We start from the raw sequence: 24,611 nt of genomic DNA, 5'->3' as shown, positions 1-24,611 counted from the left end.
TTGGACCAGTCCTCTCATTTGTAACTATCCAATGGTGGATTCATGGAGACTCCAGATCATGCTGAAGCTGCTGTAAATGATTAAACTGGCTAAAACAGACCTAAGATATGAGATTATAAAAATGAAATAGATCTTGTACGGTATGGGGACATTGTTTAAACAAGATTCACATACGTGAATACAGAAGCGATTAACAGAACGCTGACAAAATGCTACTTTAAGTCAATTTTTGGGTTGTATAAATCAGTTATTGTAAAAAAAAAAGTAAAGGTTTGTCCAGGAGGCAGCAATTTCCTAGATACAATTAAAAAATAAAACAAATGGCTTTGGTAAACGGACAAAGAACATAGATACCTGCCACACATCTCATGAAGCAAGTGGTTCTTGGAGAAATGCACTGGCATTCATTGGCAACTGTGGCTACTGAAGGTAAATTTTTAAATACATTTTCCATGGGTCCCCTTTCCAACTGTCCTGTTTGAATAATGTTCTGTGTGTCTCAAGCCAGCATGATGTACTGCATTCCGGGCAGACTTTCTGCTGGAAGAGATACAGAAGGATTCTTTGCTGTTGCAACACGATCTCCTTCGAGCGTGCTGCAACTTGCTGTGAACCAAAACACTTATCACGTTGCTTTCCATTCCAGTTCTAATGCCAGCATTTTTGTTTCTCAGTGGGGTGAAGGGCTGCTTAAAATCCCATTGCAGAATGTGAAGAATAAAGTGAGAGGCACTAACAATGCACATACGAGAAGTGGAGCCAATGGCATTTGATGTTTTTTAATGCCTCTCAGGACACTGTGTGTACATACAACATATATTTAAAGTAATAGATTTATAAAGCTTTGCCCTTTAATTATTACCTCTATTGAATCCCTTTGTAGAATCCGTTCAGTAAACAAAAAGGATTAAAATGTAATGTAACAGTTTCACCTGCTCACAGCAACACTGGCTCACAGTACTGTTATTTTTTTGTTTTGTCAGATGTGTAGCTTTAATACACTGTATTGCAGAAGCCAAAAGCATTTGTAAGACCCCAAATCTTTCTACACATCTCTCGGATTCACTTGCACTGCAAAATGGCTCACTTTGCACAACAGGATGCACAGCAGACATCAAACTCCTGCAAAGATTGCTTTCTAAAAACTGTGCAAGAGTGATGCATTTCATCTGCCATTCACTGAGCTTTGATTGGTGTGCAAACTGATCACCAGGAATGTTCTATAATAGGATACACCTGTAAGGCACGGATTTTGCATATGTGTTGTTGTATATTTCCTAAAATACACTAGTACTGAACAAAAGCTGGGTAACCTCTGACGTCTGAATAAAGACTTGCTCACTATTTATTACCTTTCATCCGGAATAATGAATACATACAAGTCTTCGGTTTTCTCTGGGCTGAACAAGCTGTGTTTTGGTAATATTCCAAAAATTATTTACAGGTGTCTCCTCTCCTACTGCAGTGTGACTTAGTAACTGAGGGCTCAGCATTTATGACTGTGTGCTCCTCAAAAGCCCAGTCCCTAGAGCAGTCTGTAGCCTTTTACCACACGCTTAAGAAATAAAGCTCTCACATGATCTTCCCCTTTTTAGCTCTCTTATCCGCAGGAACAGTGCACTGTCAGCCCTTTAAACATTGCAAAGTCAAGTCTGGACACGGACAGTTGAGCTTTGGGCTCAGCAGAAAGGCAAATGCAATGCACCAGCGATCAAAGAAGTGAAATATTTAAAGTCCCTGTTGAAGGTGGCACTTTGGCAAGTGTAGCTGACCATCTACCCAGCCTTTAATTGCACTACAGCAGGCAGAGATTTTGCTCTGTTACTCCATAGAATCAACATCTAACTTAAACAGTCAGCATCGGCCCTATTTTCAGCTCTGTGACCACCGATGACTTAAAGCTACCTCTTAAGGCTGTGCCTGTCCTGGACAGTTACTTTACACTCATCTAAAGGGGTTGTATTTTTTGTGATGCCTGTTTTTAACCTGCTCCATCTGATATACATAGCCTTGGAACACCCGCTGGCTTGTGGCGCTGAAGAACTGGACCCGGAGATGAGGACCCCTGCACTGGACAGACTCTCAACCAGTGGAATGTGACCAGCCAGCAGCTTATCCGGATGTGGAAATCGTATTAACTAATTGGTCCATTAAAAAACATAACATAAAAATAGCTGTGACTGATATATTTCCATTCAAAAGGTCATCTGAAGTGTTTTGAAGAAGAATTCTTCAAATTCAGCAGGTCAGCTTCCTTCAGTACCTCGTTAACAGCGGTCACCAGCTTGGAAGAGTAATGCCACAGGCGGTCGTCTCGAATTAAGTCCGTTCTCTTAATGTCATGCCTCACCGGTCTTCTGATGTGGTACATGCGGGCAATTTCATGCGGCACCCTTACACTATGGGACCCTAAATTTAGAAATCCGTGAACCGTGGCTTCATACACCATCCTGGGGTTCACGATAACTTTAAAAGCGTTGAACTCCGTTGGTATATTGGGTTCCCGGAAAACGTGCTCCAGCATGTTCACCCCAGGAACACCAGCCCATTCCCCGAGTTTGAACTTGCCGCTTTTCTCCTTGTAAACAGAAGGGAAAACGTGGTTCTCAAACTCGAAGCTGGCGTCCCTGCCATGCTGGAGTTCCAGCTGGTCCATCAGCTCTCTCCAGTTCTCCAGGTGCAAGGGCAGGATGATTTCATCCAGGTCGTGCAGAGCTATGTATTTCGTTTTGTACATGAAGCGGTAGACGCAGTCGTTCAGCGCTGCGATTTGCCCGTAATAGTGCAGGTCGCCTGGGTACTCGCGTGAGTTCCAGCCGTTGGACACGTTAATGTATGAGGTGATCGGCCAGGGAATAATATCTACGAAGTCCCTGCTGGTGTAGTACTGCAGTACCCTCTCCATCTCGGGGCCGCAGCTGGTTTTGTAGATGGCCACTTTATTGACTCCCAGCAGCCTGTACATCTCCAGGGCCTGCACAGCCTGCAGCACGTTGTTGAAGTCCTGGAACATGGCCGAGATGCAGACTGTGAACTCCAGGGGGAAGTCCGCACTCCTGGGCTCGGGGTTCCCTATCGGCATGAAGGGCGAGACCCCCTCCCCCGCGGGGCCGGCGTACACGGCCAGGTGGGTGGGAGCACGGCAGTCCTCCGGGACCGAGCAGAGGAGGTCCGCCGTACCGTAGACGAACCCGAAGTGGTCCGTGTGGATGTGGCAGTCCGCAGTGCTGGTGGAGCGCCTCTGCCCCTCGCAGCAGAAGAGGCAGTGGTGATCAGCGTCCTCCGATCGCAGCACTATAGAGACAATATGTATGCGCCCCCTGTCTCCATAGCGGTGCTCAAAATAGGGAGACACCACGTAGGTTTTTGTGCCTCGGACATTAATTAAGGGTTTTTTGTTCTCTGGAGCTCCACATATCTCTGTAGTTTTTGCCGAGGTTATATCTAGAGTAGGGGCCCGTGTGGTCTGATGCTCTGTGCCCTTTGTTTCTTTGCCTGCTTCGAGGACAGAATAGTATAGTGTCTTGAGAGAATCGTTTAAATTGACCAGAATTATGGAGAGGAAAGTGAAGACGCCTAAGGTGGTGATGATCAGGTACCTTTTCTTCATCCTGTGCCCCGCAGGTACTTGCTTACCAGAACCTACGTCGGCTATTTTAAGATGCGCCTTTGTCTGATCTGTAAAAGAAAAAGACAAGGAAAGGGCCAGAGCTGAGTCTCTCGCAACTAAAATGCTAGTTATGGGTATTTCTAGATTTCGTGGAGGTTGGCCTGTAGTTTTCCACCCCGCTGAAAAAAGGTTATGCGTCGTACATAAGATTTCAAAGGCATAAAACGTCCGGGATGATTTAGCAGTGTGGAAATGCAAGCACTATAACGTAAACGCGCTCATAAAATACAGTGCCATGCTGTAGACGCATAAATGAATATTTAAGATACCAAGAAGTGTTGGAAATTTTATCAAGGCATTTTCTGTCATCTCTAGGTAGTTATATACAGTAACTGAGGATGAAAGAGTCTTCATTTTTAAGGAAGTAATCTATCATAAACACAAATAAAATTGGAGCCAAGACAACTTTTATTTTAGAAGAAGAAAATTTTGAAAGGCAAGTTACTCTTGACGTTGAGCCTTTAAGAGCTTGTACCCTGGGGTCTGTCACATAATGATCTCACAGGCATTCACTCAAGAGTTTTCCTCTCCTTTAAAACACTGCTGTCTGAGGACAGACTGAAACAGGGTGCAGATTTTCTGTTACTCCAAGACATTTTGTTTTAGTACACAAAATGTGTTTTCCCACTGACTGTTGTCTTGTTCTGGTGTGTATGACAGATCTGCTCTTTCTACGAACTTTCACAATGCTTAGAAATGTATTTGAAAACATTCAGAACGAGGCTTGATGCTTTTCACCAGTTTGATTTTTTGTGCTGTGCTCAAAATATCAGAACACAATGCTCAAGTGTTTTAGTTAAATTCTTGCTCAACTCACTTTAAAACCTAGCAGGTACTTCTATCATTCTTACTGTGGGTCTATTAAATGAGATGACTCTTGATTAATTAGCTGTTTTCTTTTTCTGCATGTATGCACTTATGTGGGTAAATTCAAAAATCAAAACTGATTCAGCGGCTTGATCTAGTCACAGTGAAAGAGTCATCTCTTTAGCTGTTGGGGAAAAAAAGAAGGGGAGTAGGTACTGAAAGCTTGTTTTTTCTAAAAACTAATTAACATGTCTGAATGCATCTGGGCTGTGATATTAGTTTTAAAAGTGGGAGGACATAGTTTGAATTGCTAACTTATCAAGAAGTGAGTCCTTACTACGGTTAGATTATGTACAGTACTGCTAATAGCGCTCTTTGTAAGTGAAGGTTTAATTGGCCTGAACCTAAACTAGGATATATTCATCAGAAAATGTCCAGGTAATACTGTAGTCAGTACTTTGGTTTATCAGAGCTTCCTTATGGAGCCAACTCTACTTCTCGTGTTGCATCAAAATCATTTCAAAGCACTGGTAGTAAAAAACAAACAAATAATATGAATCATATAATTTAGAACGTTTGAAAACCTGTCCATAATGCCCTTCTTAAATAAACTGACAACTAAACTGCCAGATTACATTTTCTGTCATTTTACAGCTGGCTTTTCATTAAAGCTCAAAGATCATCATAGTTTTTTTATGGGTATTTAAAAGAAATACGCAATTTACAACAAATGCCAGAAATGTTAAGTTATAAAAGGCTTGAGCCACTCAATTGTAACATCCCCGATATTTAATTATACCTCTTTTCTGCTGTAAAGCCAAATAAAAACACAAATCACAGGAAATACATAAAAATACATATTTTACACATACATATTGATGCTTGCAACACCATTGTTCATGGTGGCCATTTGATAAGTATGCAGTATGTTCTGAACACTTACACAAAATGCTTGAACTTCTGATATCACGCATGTTTAATTTATAAGGTTTCAAAGTATAGGCAAGTTAGAATTACGCTTGGGTTACAGAGGTGGCTAGGCAAAGCCTACTTACTTAGTTTAAGAAAGATGAGGTTGACTGAATACAGGGTTTTTTTTTATTTTGCACATGTACGAAAAGCAGTTAAGGAAATAACTCCACCCACACATTTCCAGGAAGCACAGAGGCAGCTTGAGTGAAAAAGTACTGCACAATAACTGGACTACTCATTGTGAACTCGTAGGGGCGGTTGCACATTTTCTGATTATATTATTACTGTTTGGTACTTGACAACTGCTACTGTGTTTTGTTTTGTGCACCTCCAGACGTGAGATCAGTGGCAGTAATGCGATCAGTTTTTATATATTAATGGTAGCCTGTACACATTTAGAATACTGCACAAGATTGATTGCTACAGTACAAAAGAGACCTCCTAAAAACAGTTCAGACATGATCGACTGAGATTATAGTTGACCTGTAAGATCTGCCAGAAACCTGCAGGTTAAAGGCACAGTATCTTTAGACATAATCATTACGTGAATCTAGTTAATGAAAATAAGGGTTTCAGAATTCCACAGATAAAGACATCGATGTCTGCCTAAAAAACCTATCAAGATGAAGTAGTTCAGGTGGGTAGCTGCCTCAGCATGCGTAGGCTGCAAAGGAGCAAGAAATAGGCTTATTCCCTGCTGAAAAGAGAAAAAAGAAAACACAACGTTTCGGCCGTGGAGCCTTGAAGGCTGAAGGCTGATCCCTGAAGGCTCCACAGCCGAAAAGTTGTGTTTTCTTTCTTCTCTTTACAGCATGGAATAAACCTATTACTTGTTCCTATCAAGATAAAGACTGCACAAAGGGTCTGAGTCCTAAAACACTGGACTTCTTTACACAATGAGTAGTGGGTGTCTGGAACAGAATGAATCATATTATTGTTTTTAAGATTCCATGGGATCTTTCAAGAAAAGACAAGGTGAGAGGCTGATAATAATGATCACATTATTGGGCCCCTTTTGTGTTGTGCCTCTACCTAGACTAAAAAAAAAAAACATGTTTTATGTTTATATACTTACAGTATGTTTTGCTTGTGTGTTTTGTACTTTAATGGGAGAAGCCAAAGACAAATGTCCATAGTAGTGGACACTAAAGTATCTATCCAAAGGACCAATCTTACATGCAAATTGCAAGCAGATGAAGATTTAATAACAAAAGTTGGTTTTTAAAGTGAAAAAGCCATCGGGTCCATCTTACTAGGGCACATTTGTAAGCACATCGGCGATTCTAAAATTTTGTTTTACTTGTTGACATATCCCAGATTTTGAATCGCAACCACCTGGTTGGGAAGCCTTTTCCATGTACCCAAAAGTGTTTCCTATCTTGTGTCCTAATTTAACTCTCTTACAATTTCCAGTTTACATTTTTATTTGATTCCGAGTCTTTTTCTATTCCTCAGGGGTTTATACACTATCCTAACTATAAATAACAATCTTCCACAAGCCAGGAAACATGCATGTTGTTGTTGTCTGATCTCTTCCTAAATGTCCTAAATATACCTTTGCTTTATGTGTTTTGGCTTTGTTGCTTCCCCAAATAATTCAATTGTAATATGGATCCATCCTGTGCACAACTTAAAGCAATTATGTGAAATGCAACACAAATATTTCTAATACCCATAAGGATCACTTTGCACTTATCAATGTTGAATTTTGTTAGCCAAGGTTGGCCCAATTCATGATTTTGTCGAAGTCTTGTGTGCTATTTCTTTCTGCCACTCCCCCTGTTTTTGTATCACCTATAACTTGTAACTAGTTTTAGCACTACAGTACAGGACTAGAATGAGTCTGGTTCAGAATTATTCAATTGGATAATACCAAATCTAAAAATCTTATACTTTAATTCTAATAGCAGTGTAGCAGTGCACTGAGCAAATCTAAAATAACATTCAGCTCTCTTGAAGTGCAAAGGAAGTTCTGTTGTTGTTTTGCATCTCTGGGTCTTGTTAAGATATAGGTGGGAAGTTGCTCTTCCTCCCCCGCCCCCCCCCCCACTATCTGCACATTTTGGCCACTTGCCTAGTTTCCTCTGCCAAGAAGCTCCAGCTTGGCCATGAACTTACATTTCAGTGTGATAATGGTCCAAAAAACTTACATCCAAATCGACAAAGAAATGGCTGGCTACACACACAATAACAGCTGTAGGCAGGCCATCTCAGTCTTCAGACCTCAGTCCAACTGAACATTCTGGGTTTATTTTTTGTGTGGTTTTGTGTTACTTCTCAAAGGATATTTCTATTTAATGAAAATAAGTAACTTTGTTTTATATGGCGTCTTTAAAGGTGGCTTCTCAAAGCGCTTTACAGAATGACAACAACAACAACAACAACAACAACAACAATAAAAAAGTACTCAAGATATGCGAATGCACAGTGAGAGGAGACAGTAGATGGAGGTACTGAATACAGCGGGAGCAGAGGGGCAAAGAACAGAACCAGTTCAGTAAAGACTCTTCTAAAGAAGAAGGTTTTGAGTCTGGATTTGAAGGAGTTTAGAGAAGGTGACTCTCTGATGTCCTTGGGGAGAGAGTTCCAGAGCTTGGGGGCACAACAGGAGAAGCCCCTGTCACCCAAAGAATGTAGACGGCCTTGGGGGACAGATAGGAGACCAGACTAAGAAGAGCAAAGGTTTCAACGTGTTTGCAACACCAGTGTTAAACTTGCAATTCTATGATCTGTGGGTACAGGTATTGTCCTTAATGACTGCTGGAATATACAGGTTAAAGCTCTGTGAATAGCATTTCCTTAAGTACAATTGGGCTTTTACATGCCCTGGTATACCAGCCTGATTTATTTGTTTTAGGATGACATAATTGATGTGATATTTCAGTTTCTATCATGCTAAAATTAATCAATATAGATTAAGCTCTTTTTATAAACTGGGACAATTTACTTATACTTTCCTTTTTTTACCTCTCAGGCGTTTTGGGAATGTGGGAGAAAACCGCAGCACTGAGAGGAAACTCGCACCAACATGCAAACTCCACGCACATAGCACCCCAGGTCGGGATCTGAACATAGGGCCCCGGCGCTGTGAGGCCAAGCACTGCATTACCAGGCCGCCCTCAATCAGCTTCAGCTGGTGAGGTTCGTTTACGTGTACCAGTCCAGTATGTGCAGTACTTTCACAGCTGCAGCCTTCAGTTCCTGTTTTGAAACACTTGGTCCCCTTCACACAATTTGCAAAGCACCTTTTTCCCTCACTTTAACCACCATATTATTATAGCAGCCATATTATAACAGACACAGAATTATTTGCAAAGGAACAAGTAATAGGTTTATTCCATGCTGAAAAAAAGAAGAAAGAGAACACAACGTTTCGGCCGTGGAGCCTTCTTCAGGTGTCAACACGTATTTCTAAACACTCATTAGTTGGCATGTACACACAATTAAATATTTATGCTTCTAGCGTAAAGGGATATGAATTTGTCAACACCTGAAGAAGGCTCCACGGCCGAAACATTGTGTTCTCTTTCTTCTTTTTTTCAGCATGGAATAAACCTATTACTTGTTCCTTTGCAGCCTACGCATGCTGACGCAGCTACCCACCTGAACTACAGAATTATTTGGGTTTTTTTGTAAGGCAAATTCATTTTGAGGCCTTTACTGTTGTTGAAGTATATATGAACGTGCAAGCGCACAATTGTCCGGACTCTGTATCCATCAGTTCACTTTGCAACCGCTGCCTGTTAGATATCATCTGCTCTGATATTCACCTCCCAGCCTCTACACAGTGTACACCACAGACGGACGTATGACCAAACTTTCCCTGTCACGTGTATTCGCTGTACTGTAGCTTGAAAAGATTCGGGCCAACGAGAGGTTTCCGGTTGATGCCTCTACAGACCGTTAAGGAGGAAGCAAACCATTGATTGCTCTGGCTGTTTTCTCTTGTTTAAAAACGACGAATTCATGAACCGGACGCATGTTTAAAACAATACTGTGCTGCCCCCCACACTGCACTATGTGATCAATGTGAATGTCTGTGGGAAACGAGCGGGGGTAAAAACAGTGCTTAAAGCCAGGAGTTGAGTAATAAAGAAATGTCAACGACAAGGCAACTTTTGTGGCTGCCTATTGCCTTTTTTATTTTAAATTTAATGCAACATTTAGATCATTTCTGAAACACATCCTATATCTTGCCTTAAAAGAAGATATTCAACCGGAGTGTACGAACTTTACAATGTTCTTTGTTGGTTTTGCCTACGCACCATGGTATTAAAATTGAGCTTATTCACGAGACTACGGTGCTCTACCTGTTTTTTCTTGAAAACAAAAAATCAATTTCATGTCCCAGAATACATAGGCTACCCGACAGTAAGACAGCTCATATCCTGATACGTAAACGTTTGTGTCATTTTAGTACGGAGCAAGACGTTTTTAACCTTTCCTTAGAAAAAGACCAATGTAAAGACAGACATCTAAAACTTGGCACGCAGAAATGGAAGTCCGTGAAGTTTATCCGCGGATTGTGATGTCTTTTTGAAGCTGAGATCTTATTTCTGCATTTCCCTGACAGGTCAGTAATACAAATCAGGTCGCTTTTTTGTGTCCTTAACTTCATAGTAGTCCGACTATATCAGATATGCAACTGTCCATCCACTGTTCCGCAAGCAGGCTAAAAGAAGAGAACGGTCTAAACTAAAGTATAAATTAATTGCAGAAGCTTGTTCTTGGTTTTGCTGCGGAGATCTGTCACACGCGCTTACCTAGTCGCGAGCAGCCGAAGTCCGTTTGGTATCGCGTGGTGACGCAGTTCAGTTGTCGCCTCGGCTTGTTCTCAGTTCGAAAGTACGAGTCCTGCCTGCGTAGAGCTTTCTTTTCTTGTCAAATGTTAAGCAAACACTTGAACATCTGAAAACGGCACACCGTGAAGGAGACATGGCACTTATGCTCGGGCTATCCGAAGGTGTCAGTGAGCCCTTTAGGAGATGCGTTAGTTAGCTCTGCTACAGCCCAGTATTTTTACTCCATCTATAGCGGAAATTTGCTTTGAGGTCGAGATTAAAATAAATAAGAGCTAACCCCTACTCCTGCACTACAACTGTTTTTTTTTTTTGCAGTAGCTTCCGGTGGATTTTCGTTTTTAGTAATTGTTTCTGTTTTAGCTAAGACGTCGTACTACACGCCACCTAACGGGATCTCGGCAACTAGTGAATATTTTTCACTCCCCTTTGAAAAACTTCCCGTTTTTTTCGCCAGCCAGTCAAAACTTGCCTGCAGTTACTTGGAATTTGCGTAACATTTAAGGCTAAGGGTCTTTGACGGATTATTTTCGCAGAGCTTTTATACTGATTATTTCATTATCAAGAAACAATACTCAGTTATTACTTAAATACGTATTTCTAAACACTCATTAGTTGGCATGTACACACAATTAAATATTTATGCTTCTAGCGTAAAGGGATATGAATTTGACAAATAGGAATATGAATACCTCTACGATAAATGCTTAATTATTTGAATACGAAAAATTAATAATTTTGTCCTTCTCGCTATGAAATTAAGTTTATATATCGTGTGCAGGAAATGTACACACATAATACACACAATATACTTAAACGCTGTAATGTTCTGTAACGGAGTTTTCTGTTATGGCAGAGCAGAGTTCTATATTTTCTCGAAAATGTTTTTCAACATTATTTAAATTGAAGAGCAGTACTCTGACGACACGTTGAATTTGAAACATGTTTACAATTTGTCAGCCACGTACTGTTAAAAACATAACTCAAAATTACTTATGGAGGGGAACTGCACTAGAAAATCAAGTGCTTTATGGTGGATTAATTATTACACCTCCCTGGCATTTTAAATGTACAACACACTTTATATTGACGCGACTCTTCGTCTGTTCATAGATGTGTGTACTTTTCAGTTTGAAAAACAAATAATTTCACTAATTATATGCCTAGTGGGAAACTGACATCACGAATTTCGACTGTCTTTAAATGTTGTGGAAACTTGTTTTTTAGACTAAGCATGATTTGACTGACACGATTTACGGTTTCATGCAGTCATTGGTCGAAGCTTTGAAAATGAGGATGCCTCTTAGTGAAACAATGGATTTAAAGGGAATTTTAAAGCTGTTTAGCAAGTGATATATAGTCTTTAATTAAGCAATTAATCGAGTAATTAAGCCTCACTTGCACTAATTGTATAATGTCAAAGGCTGTCTTTGGTACAGACGTCACTTTTACGTTAGAGTTTATGCTGTTAACTAGTCTCATCAACAAGAAATAAATCAATCAATAAGCATTTAAATACAAATCTATCAATCTGTGTTCAGTGCAACGTTTTCCGATCCTGGTTCTGGGGCATTCCTGTGCCCTCTGGTTAAACGCTCTAAATCGCTTTTGGTTAAATAGTAACCCCTTAATTCCGCCAGCTGTTTAATTGTTCACTTTTCAGCAGTCGGATCTCAGCTTCAGAAAAGGAATGCATTATGTGCACCGCTTTAACTTAGAAATACTTAAGAAAGGGCCAATAATAAAGAATATCTGTCGTTTCCTTCACCAAGATGGCGGACAACGACTTCATGTAGGAATCCTGACGTAGGACGCCTGCGTTCCTTTGTGATTATGGTCATCAGCTGATCAGCCGGCATTCCCAGGAAAGCTAGGAGACGAGGAAACGCGGCGAAACAATGCTACCATTCCAATTCCGATAATTGTTTCCGTGAGTGACCGTTCTGTCTGCTTTTCTGAGCGATTATTACTTATTTGGGGTCGGCAGGCGATGATGTCTTTATTGCTTTTAGAGAACTCTGCTGCACGGTGACGTGTCGGTGGAGTCAAGTGAACAAGTTGTACTGTATTTACAGCGCGATTGTTACTGGGATGGTTGTCTATGTTCTTTAATACTTAACATCGTGATCTTGTTTTCAGCTCAGGTTCTATGCCTTGTCTATATTAACGTGACCTGTACTTTGTGCAAGAACCACCAAAAGAGTCCGTTGACAGTCTCGCTTCAACTAAGATGCAGTAAAAGGGTCCGTTTAATGTCGAAATTTTATCAGTTTGGTGCTTAATCACAGGGCTAAGTGTCAGTCATACATCTGAAAATCCTCGGGTATAAAGATAATTGGTATCATCCTTCTCTGGGTGAAAGAAGTGTATACACTTTATAACGGTACACTATTTTGCTATACTTTATCAAAAATAATGAAAGGAAGGATCCTGCACTACTTTCATGTACATCACACTTCTGTAAAGCATTCGTCTCTTGTTCACCTGGATTTTTCTTAACAAAAGTAGCAGAATATTTCACCACCCCCTCCCTGATTAAAAAAAAAACCCAATCAGTCCAGGTGCTTCAAAGACAGCAGTGCAGGTGCGATATGAACACGAGTGAATGGTGTGCTCTGGCTTGAGGAAAACAGCACTTAAGTTCTGGAACAAATCGGCACCAGGCGACAATGAATGGGAAGAAGTGGTTAGAAGATGGATGGAAATTAAATATCAGCCTAACCCCTCCCAACAACTCAATTTCTTCAAGACGTCTTAATTGCAAACTCTGAATCCTTTAGGCAGTAACCCCTAACACCACATCTGCAGGCAAATACACACTTCAGAATGCCAGTGACCCAGGATGGCGGTATGCACGGAGCACCCCAAAACCAAAAGGCATGACAGAACCACGTGGAGTCGGTGCGCCTGGTCACGGAGCCGTGCCTTGAGGGATTTGCGTGTATTTTTGGAAGTTCTTTGTTTCTTTTTTTATCTAGTTATTCTTCTGTCTCTGCAGGTTTTTCTTTGGGCTCCACGGTCACCTCGCAGAACCCAAAGGGAGAGGCTGTGCAAGGTCTGAGGTCTGCCCCGTGACACCGGTCTAGACGGAGAGAACCTTCTTTACGAACGGGTTTGCGTGTTCTGCCAGGTTTCCTTTGGTTTGCCCTGCACTTCAAGGAACTTCTAGCCAGCTCAGCTGGGCTCTCTATGAAGTAGCAGGAAATCTTTCCTTGTTAAAGGAGGGACCTGTTTTCCCCAGGTTCTCTTAACACAGAAATTAGTCCAATGAAGGGTAGAGGGGAGAGCCAGGTGTTTTAACCCGTCCATACTCAAACAATTCAGCCGCGGGTTTTCTGGCCTGGGTGGAACTGCGAATCTGATCGTGTGTAAAATCAAGAGATCAGAAACTGGTGTTGCATTTCGAGAATGGGCGGAGCGCCGGCTCTGTGGCTGAGGATCTGTGCCTGTGGCTGGAAGGTTGCCAGTTCAAATCCTGCAGCTGGCAGAGGAATCCTACTCCGTTGGGCCCCTGAGCAAGGCTCTTAACCCCAACTGCTCCACGGGTGCCGTATAAATGGCTGACCCTGCGCTCTGACCCCCAGCTTCTCTCCCTGTCTGTGTGTCTCATGGAGAGCAAGCTGGGGTCTGCGAAAAGACAAATTCCTAATGCAAGAAATTATTATTATCATTATCAGAAAGAAACTATGAAGGACTGGTGAGAGATGCAGTTCTCACAAAGTGAGATGCTGAGATTTGTGTTCCACATTGCTGCTGGTTGTGCTATTTGCTCTTCTTGATTTATTCTCATCTTTCAGATTTGAATGGATAAAACGCTTTCTTTGGCAAGTGTAATTTTTGCAGGAGGTTTTGATTTCTGCATATGAATACCGAGGCATACAGATCCGTTCTACAATCTGATCTCTAGCTTGGTGCCGAAATAGAAAATTGTATTTCACCAAATAATACGGTTTACTGAATTAGTAGTTTTTTAAATATATAGTTCGTTCTGAAACACTTTAACTGTGCTGTAGTGATACATCGACAGCCCAGGTTTCCAGGCAGAATGTAAAGACACTGAGCCCAGCACTCAGTGGAGCAGGTGACTCAGCTATTTGGTTCACATGCCTGGAAAAAGTTGTCTTCTGTTTTCAATAACCAATTTTATTACTGCCCCTTTATTATACTGTATATGTTTTTCAGGAAGTGGTACTTCCACTCGAGCACGAAAACATCTCCTCCAGAGGCCAGATTAATGTTGTAATGATGTTGACTTAATTAGAATCGATTGCTTCTGCAGAAATGGTTTCCTGGAAGAGTGAATTTGTGGCTGGTTGAAGCGAAAGAGCTGCTGCATTGAAACAGAAATAAGCAGAACTCCTGTGTTCCCCTTTGTGCTTTTTCTGCTCCATAAAAACACGGAGAAAACCATGAAGGCAAACTTTTAGATTCTACACGGATCTATTTTAACACATGATTCTCCATTTGTCCCCAATGTAATGAGAGCTGTAGCCACAGTCCACTAAACATACAGTAGATTACAGGTTCTCACCATGTCAAGACATGATGCCAAATTCAAGATTTTCTTTCTACACTTGGTATGAAACTCTGTGTCAGGTTTCATGTTTGAGAAATAGTTAGGAAATTCATTTTTTCAGCTATTTCTATGTAGTGATGTCAAAAGGGCAGTGAATTCTACATTCTGTGTCGGAAAGAGAATATTTTATCCGAAATTACTAAGTGCCAGAATTGTGGGAAACATGGCCTTGGTCTGTCTGTGTGTGTCCTGCGATGGACTGGCATCCTGTCCAGGGTGTACCCTGCCTTGTGCCAAGAGTACACTGCATATTTTCCGTTTTTATATGGCCATGTCTGCAAAAGTGAAATAAACTGCAGCATTGCTATAACTCTTTTAGAACTTCATTCACTCTGGAATTGAAAATCCAAAGAGGCTGCATTTTGGAGAGCAGGTTGCATACAGTATGTATTCAGCACCAAAAGAAAATGATCGCTTTTAACTGCAGCAGATTCATTAAGTTATCGCCAGGACAATGAGCGTCTCTTTTTATAGCACGTGCAGTATCGTTGCATCAACCAGACGTGACACAATGCCAAAAGCACATCAGCAGGGGTTCCACCGTGGAAGCTTGAGTCTGGGAGTGTATTCATGCTTCTTGTTTTTCTTTGCAATAGAAGATAACAAAAAAAACTGCTCAGAGAAAGATCAACCCCCTTTCTCCTTTGCCCCTCTAGTTACCCGGTACGGTATCTGTGCCAGGATGGGTTCCAGAGATGGCGCCGAGCCCCTGAGCATCTACTCCCGCTGGTACCTCTACGCCATCCATGGCTACTTCTGCGAGGTGATGTTCACTGCGGCCTGGGAGTTCGTGGTGAACAGGAACTGGAAGTTCCCCGGGGTCACCAGCGTCTGGGCCCTCTTCATCTACGGCACCTCCATCCTGGTGATGGAGAAGATGTACCTGCTGCTGAGGGGCCGCTGCCCCCTGCTGCTGCGCTGCCTTCTCTACACCCTCTGGACCTACGCCTGGGAGTTCTCCACGGGCTGGCTGCTGCGCCAGTTCAACGCCTGCCCCTGGGACTACAGCCCCTTCGACTACGACTTCATGGGCCTGGTGACGCTGGAGTACGCCCTGCCCTGGTTCTGTGCCTCCTTCCTGGTGGAGCGGGTGATCGTGCGCAACACGCTGCGCCTGCGCTACGAGGGCGCCGGCGAGGGCGGCCGGGCCTGGGACCTGGTGTCTCGCTGTTTCCCGAGGCGGAAAGCGCAGTGACCTGCAGACCGAGGGCACGTGCAGCCATCACGTGGGTTTTTTTTTTTAAACGTTTTGTCATTACATGTTGACATGTTGTCATTTTGATACCGGTGCCTACAACCTAAACTGTGCATAACTCAGATATTTAATACTGGTGCCTGCAGCCTGGCTGTTCCCTGATAATCCAGTCCATGTTTGTGGGGATGTGCCTGTCTGTGTACTGTTATACTCTATAGAGAGCCCTGCCATATTAAAATGGGCACATCCCCAAAATTGAGATACTGCGGTTTCCAGTATCTACGATGCATCTGTGCCTGTGGTACACTTTTAACCCTCCCACATAACCGTCTCCAAGCTCTCATGATGCAGACAACCCAGCTGCTAGATACTGGTGTGGTTGTGTTCCCCCCCCCCTCTTCCTGTTCTGTGTTTTGTCACCATGCAGTTTCCATTTCAGGGCTGTTCATTGGAATAAGGCAGGTGCTCTAGAAATACTTGTGTTCAACGGGTTTTTGGTCAGACTTCTGTCAAGTTAGCTCTATTCTTTGTTTCATGTGTGAGCAAAGGACCAATCCTTTCAAGTGCACTTGGAATTCTAGGAATACGATTTACATGATTGCCCGAAGGCAAACATGGGTTTTGGATACTAGTAGTAAAGGTTTCCTGTCTTGGCAGGCTTCTTGGCTTCTCTCAGTGATCAGGGGACCTTTAGATTAAAGACCGCAGTGTGTTTTTTTTTTTTCAGCCTGTCTTGTGAAGTGTCATCTGTTTTCAAAGCCAAGAAAAATGAAACACCTGGATTGGCGGCAAGAATTTCATCCTATTTTTTACAAATCGCTTTCTTTTTCTGTTTTGAACTTGCAGTTTTTGTAGAAAAATACTTGACCCACTGCCTGGTCTCCAAAACTAAGGGTCATAGAAGAAAATGTTATTTCCAATTTGATACAAGAATCTGTTTCTTTTAAACTGAAGACTGGCAGATTTCATTTTGCCCCTTGGAGGAAATTAATTCAAAGTCACCATTGTTCATATTTTGGTTTGCATCCTAAATAAATTCAGTTTGGCCGCAAACCATAAAATAACCTTGATAGAAATGTGCCAGTGCAAACTGCAAAGAAATAAGTAAAGGTTTATTTCATCCTGAAAAGAGAAGAAACGCAATGTTTAAGACGTGGAGCCTTTTTCACATGTATAAAAGTTAAGCTATTGTAGCTTATTGCATTATAAATACTTATAATTATGACTATTCAAAAAATATATATTTTCAAAGAACAAGTGACCAGAAATTATTGATTTTTTTTTCATCAGTAGCAAAACTATTTTAATGAGATATGCACCACAAGTAAGAACACGTCTTTCAGAATGCTTGAAAGTCTTATAATACTTGAGCCTGTTTAATATCAATTATATAAGCTCTCGAGGCTGCAATAAGGGTTTATATTATTTTCGTGCTGTTCCTGCAGAACCTTGAATCAGAAAAGCTTGGTTTAAAAGTCATAGAGGAGTACAAATGAAACTCACAAGTAGAACACAGCAATGGTAATTATTATGCTGGATGCATCATTACTGAGACATCTCAGCATGAATTTCAATCTCCCTGGTATGATCCAAGTCTTGAAATATTTGGTGATTCCAAATCAGATCAGCACATATTGGAAAAATATGTATATAATGAAAGCAATTGGTGACTCCAATTTAAAAAAAAATACTTTTAGAGAGCCTACAGTCACAATGCCAGACACCCTGACGTTGGAGGGAACTAATCTGGAGTTGAACTGGAGCTCAGATCACCTAGGATAATACTTAGACAAGGCTGCTGGAGAAGTAATAATAATAATAATAATAATTGCTTACACTTATATAGCGCTTTTCTGGACACTCCACTCAAAGCGCTTTACAGGTAATGGGGACTCCCCTCCACCACCACCAATGTGCAGCCCCACCTGGATGATGCGACGGCAGCCATAGTGCGCCAGAACGCTCCCCACACATCAGCTATCAGTGGGGAGGAGAGCAGAGTAATGTAGCCAATTCAAGTACAAATTCAGGTCGCAGCAAGGATTTTAGATGTAATCAAGGAGTTGCACAACCGGGTTGTGAGTCCAACCCGCTGTTCAGTTTTCTGTCACTGGTGATTCACTCTGTAAACATTGCTGAGAGACTCTGATTGACTGCCGCCTCTCACTACTTTGTGTACTTGGAAGCAGAGTTTTTTTTTTATTGCTTTCAGGACACTACTGTTAATGACTCTTAAATTCATTGTGTTTTGGTTTGTTGAAAAGCCCATTTGTTATACTGTAGGTGTTTGATTTCAGTTTCGGTCTGAAATCAAGATACCTGAAAATGCATTATATGTAAAAATCCCCCAGTCTCCCACATTCCACGTGGAAGCACAGTTCCCTTTAGAAGAACCACCCATTCTTTTGCTTTGTCTTCGTAAGGTGTTTGATTATAACATCACTTGCCATTCAGCCACCTTAACAAGGTTCAACCTCGCATCAGACGTAGAGCTAGGGAACTTGTTTACCCACAAACCTTTCTGTAATTGCCTTTGGTTTGATTCATTGATCCCAGTGCCCAGACCTTGACCTTGTTAATGAGTTTTACTGTTGTTAATAAGCCAGACCCCTGCATCTCCCTGCATAACCATAAATGATTGAAGGGAAGGTCATTTCTAGACAACACCTTTTCTCCAGACAGAGACCCTTCAGTGTACTGCACTGGTTCCCAGTCCTGGTCTTCCCTGTGACCCACACATCTGCTGGTCTTCCAGCCCACCTTCATTAGATCATTGAAGCCTGACTTGATCTAAGAAGTTGCTTCGATTTAATGTTTGCATTTTGCTTCTTGTCACGTGTTTGGGATTTTATTTATAAAATACAACGGTTAAAGCTCTAATATATTTAGGAACCTTAGAGTCTGGAAAACCAGCCGGATTTAGTAAGACAACTTGTTGGGAGTTTCCATGCAGCATTTCAGGAATTGTAAAATTTCAGGTTTTAGCCTACAACAGCAGGAAGAGCCGTGTGTGCTGAATGTTTCACTCGTTATTCTAGACTTGTGTAGTTTCAAGTCTTGTATGTTCTCCTCTGTTTGCAAATTTTGGTTTCGTAGACATAATCTGGCTTGTAGCGTTTATGGTTTTATGTAAATATAAAACAGTCAATTAAGTGTCTTCTCTGGGGACGCAAGACTTGTTCATCGGGGTGTGGTGTGGAACAAATCTCTACAAAGAGCTGGATTGTTAGAGAGAGGCAGCCACAATCAGTGCAATTGCCAGTTCTCTGGCCAGTGATAGGATAGTGTTTGCAATGAATACAACAAGTTTTAAGTGCTGTGGCTTCAATGCTAATTCTTGACCTTTTGTGTTGACCTTTCCAGGACAGGCAAATTTGATTTAACCCACTCTGCAGCTAATTTGTTAATCTGACATTCCACAGTCTTCCAACTTCTTTGGAGATCCCACAAAAGGATACTGAAGGAGTTATCAATGGAGGACAACAGACTATAGAATATCTGGGTTTTCTATTGATCTATGTATTTTTTGTGTGTGTTAGCATTTTCCTTTAAAAAAACATTCCAAAATCAATGTCTTCACGAGCTCAACTTTCTGTCTTCTTACTGTGAACCAGACAAAACTTATGATGCTGTCGTTGTCAAACAAGGTCCAAATATTGGTCTGCAAATTATTTCTTTCTCTGGGGTCTGCTGCTGAGTTTGAGTCAATGTATCATTGATTTCCTCATTACAACACTGAGCAAATAGCCATCCAATCAGGATTGTTAAAAGAGCCTTAAATAATGTTTGTCTTTTTAAGAGTACAATTTTTCTTGAATTATGCAACTGTAGTTTCTGCAGTTTATGTTGCATTTTATATTTGTATCATCACCTGTTGTTCAGGTCCTTCATTTCTGGTGAAATGCTGAAAAATAAATGGAAAAGGAGCATCTCTATCAATGAAAGCGCAACTTAGGAATGCAGGTTTCTTTCTGTGATAGAAATCCAGGTGTACATTAACATCAGCCTGCCTTTAGGTGTGACTTCAGCTGTGACTACAAATGTTTCACTTCAGTGTTTCAGAACCTGTGTCAGTCTGCCAAATCAATGCAATATTTTTATTATTTTCCTATCTGATTTCAGGATCATGAATGATTTATGGTTTTGAAAACTGAGGTTTTCAACTAAAATTGTTTTAATATGCAAAAAAGTTTTTCATTCCAGTGGGTACACCCGTGTGTTGTGCACCTTGAATCTATTTTTTTTCTCTGGAAAATTATCTCCCTATACCTTTTTTATGTAAACTTTAAATCAAATTTGTGTCTTGTTCACTGCAGAGTGTTGTCATTTATAGATGCGAGTTGTTTTGGACAAATGTGATCTGTATTTTAGAATGTCTTCTCCTTAAATTCCATGTCTTTAATGTGAGCTAATAAATGATTTTATTCCCCAAATCATCAATGTATGCATAAATGTGCACATACGTTTTGTATATACAAACACAAAGGATGTTTAGGAAGTTATAAGGTTACAAGAAAAACAAAAATGGAGGAGAAAATGGCTGCAGCTATTTACACTGTATGCCAATAAGCCTGTTAACATTTTCAATACTTTTTTCTCTTAATTTGTTCTTAAGCAATCAGTGTGTACGGAATGCTTCCAATAAAAAAAAGTCACAACATTGTTCTATCATCTAATTTCTGACATCTAGGAATGTTTTCAGTGTTTGTACGTTTACTTTAATTCCCTGTTGCCTGGCATTGAAAACAGGTGAAATCAACAATGGTATTTTTTATAACACGGTACAGAGCAGAGCCTGTGGTAAGTCATTCAGTCATCAGATATTAACAGCCCAGTCTTGAATGAAGCTTCCAGGAATGCAAAGTACCGCATTTTCACAAGGCATCAGATGTGCAAGAGAGGATTTACTTGACGATCCTTTCTTTATTGAGAAATGAAACCATTTTATTTAATACATGTTAAGATGGAAGTGTTAGGTTGCCTCAAAGGATTTTAAAGTAAAGAGTCCTTTCTGGATTTAAAAAGCAGAGCACAGACATCTGTCCTGGAAATGTGAACCGAACAATTTTGAAATCATTGCAACAGTGCTGTTATGCTCTGTTGTTCCAGGACGGTAGCTGGTACACTTCCATTTCCCTAACGCTACATTCTTAAACGAGAGAGAAGGAAAGGTCATCATCCAGTTCAGTGCTCTGTTGTGATATGGTCTTAATGGTGATTTCTGGCTCATGCAGTGACTCTTGTTCACTCAAATGTTCCTGCTAAAATGAAGAATCTAGTTACAAATCAATATTTCAGCCCTTATGTTTTGAAATTTGGGAAGATTAGGCATTGCTACAGAAAGAGTATGTATTGGTGGTTTTATCTTTAAAAAGTAACGGTTTTCTGTCAAAGTGAACATACCTGTTGTAACATTGCTATATGTAACAAAATATGACCTACCCCATTTTAGTGAAAACCAACTTTTGGACATTATCCTTAGAATTCTTGCAGAGGCTATGATAATCGTTTATGACTGCTCCACAGAAGATGCACAGCAGCTACAGAAGAGAGATGCAGAACAGTGACTCTCAAGTGAATCAGGTCTTTAGCTGAGTGTTTTGGATTTATTACAAGTACACTAGACTTGATGTAGTCTTTAGCATCCCGAAAGCTTTTGACTAAGTAAACCACCCTTAGTACTTTGTAATGGAGATTGAAACAAAACCCCAGAATACGAGCAAAAATCAAGAGGAAGTGCATTTCAGAATGCCAATAAAAGAAGTAAAGAAATAAAAGTAAAGAAGAATAAATGTTACCGTGATAAGAATATCAGGACTCGGTTTGGGCTAAAATAGAAGTGCTCAACCAGTGCCTTGCTGGTAGGGATCTTTTAAAAGAAAATGAATATTTTCAAAATTAAATTTAGAAAAGTTAAAGAAAGGAATATATAGGTAAAAGAACTGCATTCTGGCTTGTATTCTTTCTCCAGATGTGTTTTTGTGTTTTTCTCTCTTAAAACAGTGATCTTAAAGAATTAAAACCTGTGCTATTTGCACTTTTTTTGTCACTAAACAAGGGCAGGCACATTTTTTTCAAAGGTTCGATAGTGCATGCAGATGACTAACGTTTACAATTTGAACCACAGTTGTAAGGTGTCCTGACAAACAAACAGTGGACTTTGAGCAGTTTGTGCCAGCTCTGTGGGTTTTGTTGAAAGATTTCCACAATGTGATCCCTCTAACATGGAATTGTGCTCTGCATATATGAAGTCAGGCTGTCTCTCCAGTCCTCTACCTATTTAATAGGAATTCAGAAAATGCTACGAACAGCAGGAGACTGTTAGGACTGTCTTGATATTATCTTAAATTAGCTCTCTTACAAGGAACTCAAGCGATCAGTTCCAGCAGGATGGCTGGGCAGTTGGTTCTTTACAATCCTGTGTTTATTTGGGTCTTTTATTGGCATTTTGAAATGCACTCTCTCTTGATTTCTGCTTGCATTTGGGGGGTTTTGTCTCAATCTCCATTACAAGGTACTCAAGGTGGGTCCCTTCCGGGATGCTGAAGACTACATCAAGTCCCTTTCATTAAGTCCTCTTAGCCAGAAAACCATAATTCGCTTTTTATGACCCATGTCACATTTTGGAGTTGATACCGATTTAAAGGTCTCAGCGTCGACCTGTTACATTATTTATGTTTTGAGTTTTTATAACAAGGAGATAAACTAGGAAATATCCTACTGCAAATAGCTGTGAGCTGCACTCTTTCCCCCATTAGCAATGTAGGAAATTCTTAATAACTCTCAAGTGACATGTTGTCAAGATGCCAGTCAGTAAAAAGCATATTCTAGACTCCCTCCTGAAAGGGATGTTGAACAGCTTTCAGTCGATTTTAATATAAAACCAGACGTTTCGTAATATTTTGGATTTGTAGAAATGAATGTACGCCATCTTAATTTCACTAAGAACTGTGGTGGTGGGCACAATATCTAAAAATGACAATTAATTTTAAAGAATTTCTCCATCTTAAAAAATACAGTAAGTTAACATTTAATTTTCATTTGTAGGCATGGATTATTTTTGCATCTCAAATAATGAGGCATATGACATAGTTCTCAACTACATTTAATAGATCATGTTTACAAGTTAAAACGAAATTAAACTCGACCACTGATCCAAAGTGGACACGCAAACTGACTTCTACGTAGGTTATCACATTGCTTGAAACACCTTCAGTATGTAAAATACTGAAATTTTGAGCAGGACAGCGTGGTAACACCCCCCAAAAAAAATAAACCAACATGTTTCCGCCCGGTTTCGAACCGGGGACCTTTCGCGTGTGAGGCGAACGTGATAACCACTACACTACGGAAACGCTGTGCGAAGGGATTGTATAGTTGTAATTACCAAGCTACAACATGCTTTGTATGGTTTAAAACCACGGCTCTGTTAGTTAAATGTTTATTGTATTTGTGTTTATTATCCTTAAGGTTTTTTTTCTTTCACTTTTGAGCGCGGAAATAGACTTTGCTTGCTCTTTTGCTTCCCATACTCTAAAACGAGCCCCGGTTTTATACAATCCGGCGCAACACTGCAACCTACCGTTGACACGGAGTGGCGCGTTATTGGTTACGACAACGGGACTAGCTTTAGTTTCCCAGCTGTTGAAGTTTGCTCCCAGGTTCAGCCATCTCCTAATATCAGTTATCCCCAAACCCATACTCACGTTTTCCAATTCCACCGACTCCCTGCTACTATTAACCCTTTGCGACCATCTATCTCAGGACTCATTAGGTACAGTATTAAAATCTCCTCCCAAAATTATTTTTGCTTCAGAGAATCTAAAACCTGTTTTATTATAATAATAATAATAATAATAATAATAATAATAATAATAATAATAATTGCTTACACTTATATAGCGCTTTTTCTGGACACTCCACTCAAAGCGCTTTACAGGTAATGGGGACTCCCCTCCACCACCACCAATGTGCAGCCCCACCTGGACGATGCGACGGCAGCCATAGTGCGCCAGAACGCTCACCACACATCAGCTATCAGTGGGGAGGAGAGCAGAGTAATGAAGCCAATTCACAGAGGGGGATTGTTAGGAGGCCATGATTGATAACAGCCGATGGGGAAATTTGGCCAGGATGCCGGGGTTACACCCCTACTCTTTTCGAGAAACACCCTGGGATTTTTTATGACCACAGAGAGTCAGGACCTCGGTTTTACATCTCATCCGAAGGACGGCGCCTGTTTACAGTATAGTGTCCCCGTCACTACACTGGGGCATTAGGACCCACATGAGCCGCAGGGTGAGCGCCCCCTGCTGGCCCCCCTAACGCCTCTTCCAGCAGCAACCTTAGTTTTTCCCTTAATTTTCCCTTAATTTTCATGACTAACTCGTGAAAAAGGTGTTTAATTTGTAATTTTCTATTGGTAGCATATACATGAACAATTATACACAACCACTAATAATATCCACCGCTCAGAAAGGTGTCCGTTATAATCAAGTATTTTCCCCTTTAAAATAGCAACACCAGCTGAATGATTAGTACCATTAGAAAGCCGAATATCAGCTCCCCATTGATTCTTCCAAAGCTGAAAAT

The 24,611-nt window shown here is 40.9% G+C and overlaps 2 protein-coding genes and 1 non-coding gene across 9 annotated transcripts; 1 reads left to right on the top strand and 2 right to left on the bottom strand.

The window, feature by feature from the left end:
• Nucleotides 1–765: 765 nt before the first annotated feature.
• LOC107076647 (beta-1,4-galactosyltransferase galt-1-like) lies at nucleotides 766–10,661 on the bottom strand. The gene is made up of 2 exons (XM_015340978.2): nucleotides 10,213–10,661; nucleotides 766–3,678 (listed from the first exon to the last, which is right to left on the bottom strand). The coding sequence occupies exon 2, from the start codon at nucleotides 3,608–3,610 to the stop codon at nucleotides 2,204–2,206; it is 1,407 nt and encodes a 468-aa protein (XP_015196464.1). The 5' UTR covers nucleotides 3,611–3,678; nucleotides 10,213–10,661; the 3' UTR covers nucleotides 766–2,203.
• LOC102694074 (transmembrane protein 229B-like) lies at nucleotides 9,714–20,681 on the top strand. Of its 7 annotated transcripts, none has more exons than XM_069186331.1 (4): nucleotides 9,714–10,022; nucleotides 12,021–12,178; nucleotides 13,247–13,360; nucleotides 15,481–20,681. In XM_069186331.1, the coding sequence occupies exon 4, from the start codon at nucleotides 15,507–15,509 to the stop codon at nucleotides 16,017–16,019; it is 513 nt and encodes a 170-aa protein (XP_069042432.1). In that variant the 5' UTR covers nucleotides 9,714–10,022; nucleotides 12,021–12,178; nucleotides 13,247–13,360; nucleotides 15,481–15,506; the 3' UTR covers nucleotides 16,020–20,681. The 7 variants fall into 7 exon arrangements, with proteins under 7 accessions (XP_069042432.1, XP_069042435.1, XP_069042436.1 ...); XM_015340980.2 differs by having other exon boundaries at nucleotides 9,715–10,022; nucleotides 13,247–13,303; XM_069186330.1 differs by having other exon boundaries at nucleotides 9,715–10,022; nucleotides 13,247–13,310.
• A 2,620-nt stretch (nucleotides 20,682–23,301) lies between these two features.
• trnav-cac (transfer RNA valine (anticodon CAC)) lies at nucleotides 23,302–23,374 on the bottom strand. The gene has a single exon. It is a non-coding gene; the product is annotated as a tRNA-Val (tRNA).
• Between the last annotated feature and the right edge of the window lie 1,237 nt (nucleotides 23,375–24,611).

Source organism: Lepisosteus oculatus, chromosome 3 (assembly GCF_040954835.1).
Source record: "Lepisosteus oculatus isolate fLepOcu1 chromosome 3, fLepOcu1.hap2, whole genome shotgun sequence".
NCBI classification, from domain to species: Eukaryota; Metazoa; Chordata; class Actinopteri; order Semionotiformes; family Lepisosteidae; genus Lepisosteus; species Lepisosteus oculatus.
Note: the sequence above shows the minus strand (reverse complement) of the source record. Positions and strands in the feature narration are given on the sequence as shown.